We start from the raw sequence: 10,303 nt of genomic DNA on the forward strand, positions 1-10,303 counted from the left end.
ACATAGGATTGACATGCAGACCTAATTTACATTCCATCATTTACTTAGACATAGCAAAATTCAGTCACTCATAAATGATCAGTAATTATCATCTAATGGCTGTGCCATCAGTCAGTCAGTTCAAGTAACATATAATTGATCTAAAAAAATCATGAGCATTCCAGCAACTAATGACCATGTCAATTCCTTCATTCCTGTCTAAGTGCCTCTATGTCGGTATCGATATCAAAATTATCCTGGCAAAATTGAAACATACATGCACCCAAAACTGAGAGAGTACTAAACATCCTATCTCGTATAAATCACAATGCTTTGCTGAACGATATCATCTGTAATCTCTTGCACTGTAATGTGTCATATCAAATTAGCAGGAAGATGAACAGTGCATCACCTTATCAAGAATCATTACATTACTGTCATTTAGCAGATGCTCTTATCCAGCAACTTACATAGGTTACAATTTGTACATGTTATTCATTTATACAGCTGGTTGTTTTACTGGCAATTGTGGGTTAAGCACCTTGCCCAAGAGTACAACAGCAGTGCCCCAGGCGGGGAATCGAACCAGCAACCTCTCAGTTACAAGTCCTGCTCCTCACCACTGTGCTACACTACTGCACCATTTAGTACATAGAGAATTGATGAGAGGATTTCAGATGTGTGATCAGTCACGCTCTCCCTGAGCCTTTGCCTCATCCTTTTGTGGGGTCTGACCCAATGTCTCCCCAGAGCGCCTTACACGCGGCTGACCCGGTGTCCTTGCTGTGGCGGAGCCCTCAGAGGGCCCTGCGCAGCTCACACCGCTGCCCTTTCCTTCCGAGCGGCCCAGCTGCCACCGCAGAGTGACCTTCTCACAGGATGCTGGCTGAGCCTCACTGTGTCCAACACCTTATGGGGATGTGATGGATGAATGAGCATCTTTCTCTCTAGGTTTCTGCGAAATGTCCGGGCCTCCAGAGAGCAGAGGAGGCTCGGGACATGAGGTGAAAAAAGACTTCATCAAATGAGTAATAATAATAATATTAAGGTAAGCGTATTTTTAAATGTTAGATTAATGGCCATCTTGGTTCTATATATAATAATTGCCTCTCTCTTATTAGTCAATGATTTGTTATTTAATAAAGTATATAACACAGAAACTTTCTTTACAGGAATGGTAGTAAAACACAAGACCAACTGAGTCTACAGTATGACTGCCCTGTAGTCACACACATAGAAATCATTATTCCTATGGACTCAATGCAGCACAGCAGGCAAATGTCAAATGACTGTACATGTAACATGATATATGAAAACATTACGCGCTGCTTATTTTACGCTTGCTGACGGTGCAAACTATACCCACCGTGGACACCTGCGCGTGTGTGTGTCCACACACACTCCCCGTCTGCCCGCTGTTGAAAAGGCTTTATGTGCCACACACGCTCAGTGTAACAGAAGGCAGACTCACTCCTCCATCTAGCTCTCCGGGGCCGGAAACATCAGTGAAATGTGGAGGAAAGAGCGGAGAAGCGCACTCCGGCTCTGACAAGCAGCACAGCGAGGGGGGAGATAGCCGCGCCGCGCCGCACCGGGCTGCGTGAGTCAGTGGGTGCGTCTCTGAGCCCGTCTGGGCACAGCGCGCCCTCCAGGGGGTGCGTCGGTTGGGAAGGTTGGGGGGTGAGTGTGGGCAAAAAATGTCACTGAATGCCCACTGTGGGTCAGCCATGCGGGAGGCCAGGATGTGGGTGATGGGGGGGGTCAGAAGATGCTGTCTCCCAAACTGGAGCCCTCCACACCACCCACGATGACCAGTCACTGTCTATTCATGTCAAATGTTTTTAGAGCTGCTCAGAGCTACTGGCAAAAAATAAGAATGGGTAAGCGGGTGGGGGGTTGAGGGTGGTGGTGGGGGAGGGGGGGGGGGTTAAGGAGTAACCTGCTAGTGCTGCAAGGTGTGTAGGAGGTCCCAGAGAAAAAGTAATAAAAAGTCCTTGTCTCTTCATTTTTGAAAGCAGAGGGGTATGCACACAGAATGCAGATGCGATTTCACGTGTCAGATCTGCGTAGGGTTTTTGATGCTTCACAAATAATAAGTCACATTGAGACCCAGCAGCAAAGGACACACGACGTAAGAAGACTTGCTCATCAAAAAGGAAGGAGAGCAAGAAAGAAAAAGAAAGAAAGAGAGACAGAGAGACAGAGGGAGAAAGAGAGAGAGAGAGAGAGAGAGAGAGACGGAGGGAGACCGATGGGTTTCAGATGGAGTTTTGACGAATATTCCGAGGCTAGCACACTCGCACCCCTTGCATTCTCCTCACACAGATCTCCATCGCAGCGTTACCGTGAGGTCAGCAGCCACGTTCTGTAGCCAAGTCCCGCACTTACGTAACTCGGTACCTCGGAGGCTTTCCTTCTTTTACTCCCTTTCTCCTCATGCTAATTCTCACAGGGTTTTTTGTCCTTGTGCGGTGGGGAGGCTACGTCGAGACGCCCGGGGGCGCCGTGTCCTCCGCACGCTGCGCCCTGAACCGTGAACCTTCGCCACACACACACACACCACAGACGTAACCGAACATCATTTTTGTGACTATTACCGCAATTACTGCAATTTTATTACTTGATTTTCCGTTATGTCGGCGTTTGGGCTCTCTTGGTAGATGCCTTCCATTAGCTCAGTGAACTGATGCGTGTCTCTCCCCTTGGGGAGGACTGAGTGGGGCCGTAAGCCTTTTGTTTCCCCCAAAAAATGAGTCAGTCCAGTGTCCAGGGGGACCCGTGCTGGCCTGGTCAGGTCTGTCCAAGATCACACCACCCAGAGGGTGGAACACAGCACAGCTCTTGTTGTGTGGCAGCTGTTCCCACGGACACAAGGCCCTGGATTCCACACCGCTGTTTTAATGAGCCTCAGCAAGGTGAACGCAGGTGAGCGGAGTTGCCGGGAAACACAAAGAGTCACAAGAAGTGTCCGTCTCACAGGGTTCACCCAATAAACCCAAGAGCAGAGATTCCTGGCCTTTTTTTCTTTTTTTGGATTATGCAATGTCATTTTTGGAAATTACGAAAAGTGAGATCAGACGAGCTGCAATGATGTGGGGAGGGGCAGTAGCAAAAGGGAGCATGAGAGGAGAATCAGGGAGAGAGCTTTTCACTCATCAAAGCACTTTACAAATCACTACAAGTTAGTGGTTGATTTTCTGTCGCCGGTGCAACAGTGCGGCTTCAGTCTTGGCCTGGCCCATTACCCGGCTCAGCTGAGTGATCTCTCATCCTTACACAGACTTAAGGGAGCCAATTATCAACTCTAACTGCAGCTTCCTAATGGGCTGCTAATTTATTGCTGATGGACAATCACAGAACATCTCTCTGTGCGCCGTTTAATAATAACGAAGCGCATTTATGGAGTACCTTCCATCCCTTTTTATTGCGGCGCAAACCGCTAAACGCCTCGTTTGGAACTATTCTTCTCGATCAACGCTGGAAAGCCGCAGAGAGCCATGAGATAATCTTCAGAGAGGTGTTAATCTTGCTCCAAAGTTTTAATCTTGTGAGGTGGCTCATCTGGCAAGATGCATTAATCTTTGTGAGAAGTGTTAATCTTGAGAGAAGTATTAATCTTGTGAGAAGAAGTGTTGGGGCTTTTTTTGCGTGAGGTGTTATAATCTTGCATGAGGTATTAATCTTGCAAGAAGTGTTCATCTTGCTGGAGGCGCTCATATTGTGGTTTTCATCAATTTGCACTCAACTCGTTTGGAATCTTAGTCCCTCTTTCTTGTTTTTTTTTATCCAGTTAAAATGTTCGTTTTAATTTCTTGTCACATTGACAAGGCTGTTTGCAAGAATTTTTTTTATCTATTCAATTGGTTGGTTTTGAGAATTTGTAGAATATGCTAAATGAGTTGAAGGTGACCACAAGCAACAAGTATTTTTATCCACAATCAAGGGCCATTTTGCTTGGATGAACAACAAAACCAAGATCCATCATACAGTGTCATTGACATCATTTCTAATACTGTATCTTCACTGTGCTTGTATGGTATGCGGGGCGGCAGTGTAGCATACACATGGTTAAGGAGCAGGACTTGTAACCGAAAGGTTGCCGGTTCGATCCCCGCTGGGATACTGCTGCTGTACCCTTGGGCAAGGTACTTAACCCACAATTGCCTCAGTAAATATCCAGCTGTATAAATGGATCACATTGTAAAGAACTGTAACCTATGTAAGTCACTTTGGATAAAAGCGTCTGCTAAATGAATAAATGTATGCAAGGTAGGAAAACATCATGTTCACCCTATAGGTGCTATGGCTGTTTTTCAGAAACGAACGTGAAATGCCATGCTTTGTCGCACAGTCCAGTGTTGAGGGAGAAACAGGAGCTGATGGTGAGATGGCCCTGATAAATGGACCCCAATGAGTAATCCAAACAGATCCGAGCAGCTCTGCTCTCAGCTCACTCCCCCCAGATCGGGGTGCCCCTAAGCACTCAGGACAGGAGCAGTTTCCTACCAACTCCATGTAGATGTTTCCCCATCATGCAAAGAAATGGGGAAGGGGGGGACAAAATACAAAGATATGGATGGAAGGTGGGAGAAGATAAAAAGGTGGAGAAGGAGATTAGGGGATAGGAATGAGAGGAGAGACAAGTCGGAGAGGAAGGGCGAACGATGAGGGAATAGCAAAAAATGTATTGCAGTAACAGAGTGATGCAAACTGGTACTGAGCTAGCGGCTGTCGGGAGAGTTTGATGAAGGGGATGCCAGGGCTGACAGAGGGCTGTGCAGGAACAGCTGGGAGAGTGCACATCACAGCAGGATAAAGGGAATATATTCCACACATATGTTCCAGCCAGCTCCCGTAAAAGGTGTACACGCTTTTATCGGGAACGCTTCACACAAAGGTGTTGTTGCAGGGCTTTATATATAAAGAAGTTCACATGTACGATGCAGAAAAAATCCACAATGAGTAACAGTAATAGTTGTCCAAGTTGTGAAAGCAACACTCTAAAAAGTAAAAAGTCATTAAACATTATCCTATCTTGAATATAGTTAACACTGGAAAGGTTTTTGATACACTTGCCAGCCATTCCAGTTATTTAAGTTATTGAGAGTCATTGAGAGTGACTGCAAATTATTGGTATTTTATTGGGAAAAAAGCTATTTTCAGGGAAAAAGTCCCCAAAGATATCCTCTCTGATATTTCTGGTTCCTCAGTCTATGCTTCTTATGAGAAGAATCCCACAAATGGATGGCACAAAGTAATCTCTTGTCCACAAGCATATTACCATTGTTGACTGGTAGAGGCCTATCACCTCTGTGTATGTATCCTATTACCAGTCTTAAATTAATTCATTTTAAGTACAGTAAGTACATTTTCAATTTAGTAAATGATGTTTAGGAATTATTCTCTGACATTGTCCTATAGTTTTGAGAATATGAAGACCGCATGACTGAATTACAGTCCTGCAATTCAACAATCTCTGACATTTTCTGTTAGTAAATGACCTACAAAGCATTTATGAATAACCTCTTACATCTCTACAAAGCTTTGATTTACAATACAGGGGCATCTGGGCTAAAATGCAGCTGTTAACAAATTACTGTTAAGAAATATGTTCCACTTAAAATTAAGGGGTAACTCTGCACAAGCCTTTAATGTTATTGGGTGTATCTAGGGTGAGAAATGAATAAGCTTTTCAATAGTGTAATCAATGATCTACAAAGCATTAATACAACTGTTTTAAGCCTCCACAGTTATGTGATATACACTTGGAAGAGGTAAATAAAATAGAGAAGCATTCACTCCACTTACAATTTGTACATAATTTTAGTTATTGATCAGCTTTGAAAGAGCTGTACATGACCACAAAGAGGTCATGGTACAAATGTCCATTCAGCTAACTAGAAGGCTCACAACACCAAAAAAAAGTGATTTTCCTGAGGAAGCAGCTTGCTGGATAGTTACAACCAAAACTACGACATATATGAAATGCATCATGCCTAATTTGAACAGAAATTACTCAGATATTTTCATTACATCTTCTTAAGGTCATTTCACTTGAAAGTTGCAAATCTGCCTTGGGGTTGTCTAATTTGAACACAGGCAAAAGATAATTAATAATGAACAAGGAATGTGTAAAAGGACTGTATCAGATTATATACTATTAACACTAACAATAATTTTAATAACATTTTATCAACAGTGTGTTCATAATAAGCTGACTATACTTTTTAAATCCTTTTTCAGTGTTATATATCAGTTAAATGAGGTGTAAATGGTGCTATCGTATAAACAGCATAAAGTGTCACATACATTTCTCTTCTTCAGGGCAACATAAATGCAAATCCGGAATGTGTACATCTGATTAACTTCAAAAACAGAATTCAGCTGGCCTGATGTGTCAGGAATTCTCTCACAAACAATGGGTTAAGAGTATATCAAAGGTAGCGTTGCATATTTCATGTTGATGCTCTACATTTTCGTTGACGTGGATCTCACTGGATCATAGATGCTACTCGATACAGCAAACACTCAGGCAACAGTGTGGCCCAATCACACAGTTTGAATAAGTCATAAATGATTTTAATCATTTGCCATAGATATAACTGAATCTGATTACATCATCCAAGCATAGTATAGAACTGAGAGGCACTGAATGATTTCATCTCACACATATGTAGCTACGGGATCCATGAGTCCCTAAGGTCTGTGCTGTAATTTGCATATTATTGAGGGAAAGTCTGAAAACACAATTTTATAATCAGGCATGTCTTCTGCAGGGTATCCTATCTTACACTTATGATTTAACACGTATACCTTATCAGGGTTTGAATGTTTTTTTTTATGATTAATAGAAAAATCCAATAATAATTGCAACATTACTTGACAAAAAAGTGTTTGGTTGAATGGCCCTCAAGTGCCTTATTCACAAACGTAAAATGTGAACAAAAGCATTCCATTCAAGGTAAAACATGCACCTCAAACTCACTGCATTATATCTCAAGATTTATCAAGCTTATGTGTGTCTTGTGAAATAAATAAACTCTGGAAGCCTTTTTATTTCAGCTCATATTTTCCAGCCTTTCCAACATAAAAGCGCGTGTTGTGGTATAATGTCTGAAGATGCACTCTCAGTTCAAACCAAGATACAGAGAGAGAGAGAGAGAGAGAGAGAGAGAATCTGCGCTATAGTGAAATTCACCTGACACATCAGAACTTATATATGAAAGCACTGAACAGCACAGCTGTTGGCTACCTGAAATATTTAAAGCAGGGAATTTTGCTGTCGTAAGGCACGCCATAAAAATGGTTCGTTGTCCACAGAATGCCTACAGTAAATATGTAGTAAACCAGACGTCAGTGTTAAATTAAATTTGCAGTGGCATCTGTTTCAGCACTAAACTAGATGAAATTTCATGTCTGGTCCATTCTGGAGGGCACCTCTTTCCTTTTTTGTTTTGTTTAGTTTTTTGTTTCCTAATTAGACAATCTCAACTAAACTGTTCAGACTGTTTCTGAGCAGAAATAATTTAAATTTTACTTATTGTTTTGAACTTCAAAATTTAAAGAGAAGTGCATTTTGGTGGAATCATGTTTATGCATTTTATTTTACTGTGATATTTAGTATATCAAACAATTTTCCTATATACCTGCAATGCTAGTATGTGGATGTAGTCTGTACACCCAGCTGCAATCTCTCTCCATTCACAAGTTACCATTATAATCCTGCCATACCTGAATGCCCAGGCTAGCTACTTGCATCCCAGTCATCTTTTACCAGGTATTACTTACTGTAAATAGCAGCCTAGCTCATCCAGAACAAATCTGAGATTGCTTGGCAATGATGTATCACCAATTTACTGGCTAGCCCTATATCTAACTAGCCCTGCAGGTTTTCCTAAATTTGGTTAGTTACTTTGCATTGGAATACTAACATCTCTATAATAACAAAGTCAGGCACACTCATAATGCACCAAAAAGCTGTTGGCTTTGAAAGACTTGAAATGGGTATAGCTACTGATCATGTAATATCTAGCTGGTCTACTCAAGACTACGTCATTCATCAAATAGTAGGGTTTTAACTTGTGCCCAAACATGATGACAGCTTGTCATGGTTTAATTCCTTACAGCAACACAGTTTCTCATGGTTTATTCAACACATAATTAATTACAGGGGAAGAATAGAAACAGGTTATAACCATTACATTTGATTCTGCTTCTTCTACCAAAAGACTTTTCCTAAAAGCTATGTATCCTGTGGTGCTAAAGATTTCATCTTTAAGTTTGATTAACAAACATTCTTACTGAGAGCTTACTTTGCTTCCAACATTATTTTTTATATTTAGCCATTCCATTTATACTGCTTGCCCAAGGGTACAACAGTAGAGGCCCACCTGGGAATCAAACCAACAACCTTTGGGTTACCATTTCACCGCACTGTAAACCAAAGGGACTGATAGGCTCCAAAGGGGCCTCTTTTGGCACACCTGTGTGGGATAGGTGAGGGAAAACACAGGGAATAATGTTCAAAGTACACTGAGTAAAGTCAGAGTACAGGGTGGATGTTTCTGTCACAGGATAGATTTTGTTCTCACAGTAAAATGTTAGTGCTTTTGGAGCGCAGTGCGGTTAGATACAGTTTGATTGCCATTAAAAGCCTCTCTCAAGCTCTCCTCCTCTATCCTGCCCTCAAGCTCCCATTTCTGCTCCTTGCAGAGTGGTGTTCTATCATGTTGCTCACCAATTTGTTGCCGTTCCCTGTCTGGATCTCTCTGTCTGCAGCTGTGCTCAAAACCCACATCTTCAAATAAACCCTCACACCCTTCTTTCCTCCCTCCCTCACAGGTCCGCTAATCTCTCGATATCCTGTCTTTACCTGGTATGGTTTTTCAACAACGTTGCTGTCTCTCTCTCTCTCTCTTGCTTCACATCCCATCACATTCCTTCCACTCTCTATTCATCATTAGTGGTGACTATGGCAGTAATCCTCCCATATTCCCGAAACATTTCGGTGGGACCCATGAAGATTTTTTAAGGACAACTTTTGCACCCACTTTTTCAGTCTCCCCTCAGTCATGTCTGCAACACTACAAAATAAAATTTTGTTTTTTGTTCCGGGGTTTTCTTGGAGTTGGACACCGAGGTCCAATGCAAACTCACCTGGAGTTGGTCATGTCAGTCTGAGCGCCTCGACTTTTTTCCAGGCCCAGCTTGGTGAAGATGCCCACCAGCACCATGATGGCCACCACCCCGCAGATGATGTAGACAATCATGTGCGTCTTGTCCCGGTCATGCTCATCCTGGATTTCCGTGACGGCCGCCACCGGCTTTCCCGTGTTGGCCCAGATGGGCGTGTCATAGTTGGAGCAGGATGTCTGGTCCAGCCGGTGCTGTCTGAACTGGCAGCAGAAGCGGTAGAAACAGGTGCCACAGCAATACAGGTAGATGCCAACGTTACAGTTAAAAGGCGGGTCCCACTGGCCCATCACATCATAGTAGCCCTGGCAACGGCTGCCTGTGGGCGGAACAGTCTCCTCCTCCACCCCCGCTTCTGGAGTTGTCAGGGTGACCTCTGGGATGGTGGAGGGATCTGCTGTCTGATTGGCTGGTTGGAGGTCCATTTCTGTATTCTCACTGTTCTGGGCCAGAGAGGACGATCCCAGCAGCAGCGTGAGGAGCAGTTTGAATATAACTGCATGGACCGCCATGTCAAACTCTTCTGGGGGACAGTGCGGTGTTGTGGCTATGGGAGAACTAAGTGTCTAGGAAACTAAAGAATGATCAAACCCACCTGCTTCCAGAATAACAAAATAATTTTTAAAAAATTGCCTGGGACCTCTTTCAATGTGTGCAAAAGTAAAAACTAATTACAGTTCAAAATGGTTCCAGGGATTTCCACTACAGGGTTAGAAAAATGGTAAATTATCATTGATTGTAACAGATACAATATTTCTACATACATATAGTACCAGAAGAAATATTTCTACATATACATCTCCATTGATTAATTACAACTGATTGCCCATTAATAAATATCCATTGAGAAAAAATATTGAATCATTTTTCCATCTGAAAAAGAATAGAACCACACAATATCTCCACACAATGCAAAACTCTTATTCACTTAATATCTATGGTATTTTAGGATTATAAACACTTTTGTCTGAGACATCTAGTAAGCTGTTATACATTAAGGTTAGCAAGTTTTTTGGGATGGATTGCCTTTTGCTATTGGTTAAACCTCAAAAATGTCTCAAAAATGGTCCCAGTGCTCCCAGTTCCCACGATCACAACAGCAACAGAAGAGAGTGTAAGTTAAGTGTTCGAC

At 42.5% G+C, this 10,303-nt stretch overlaps 1 protein-coding gene across 1 annotated transcript in view; it reads right to left on the reverse strand.

The window, feature by feature from the left end:
* shisa8b (shisa family member 8b) overlaps positions 1 to 9,859 on the reverse strand; it is a 29,913-nt gene extending 20,054 nt beyond the window's left edge. Inside the window, exon 1 of the mRNA XM_036548955.1 lies at positions 9,136 to 9,859. Coding sequence (XP_036404848.1) covers positions 9,136 to 9,683 — 548 coding nt within the window. The 5' untranslated portion in view covers positions 9,684 to 9,859. The remainder of the gene's footprint in view (positions 1 to 9,135) is intronic.
* Positions 9,860 to 10,303: the final 444 nt, after the last annotated feature.

This window comes from Megalops cyprinoides, chromosome 1, assembly GCF_013368585.1.
Source record: "Megalops cyprinoides isolate fMegCyp1 chromosome 1, fMegCyp1.pri, whole genome shotgun sequence".
In the NCBI taxonomy this organism is placed as follows: Eukaryota; Metazoa; Chordata; class Actinopteri; order Elopiformes; family Megalopidae; genus Megalops; species Megalops cyprinoides.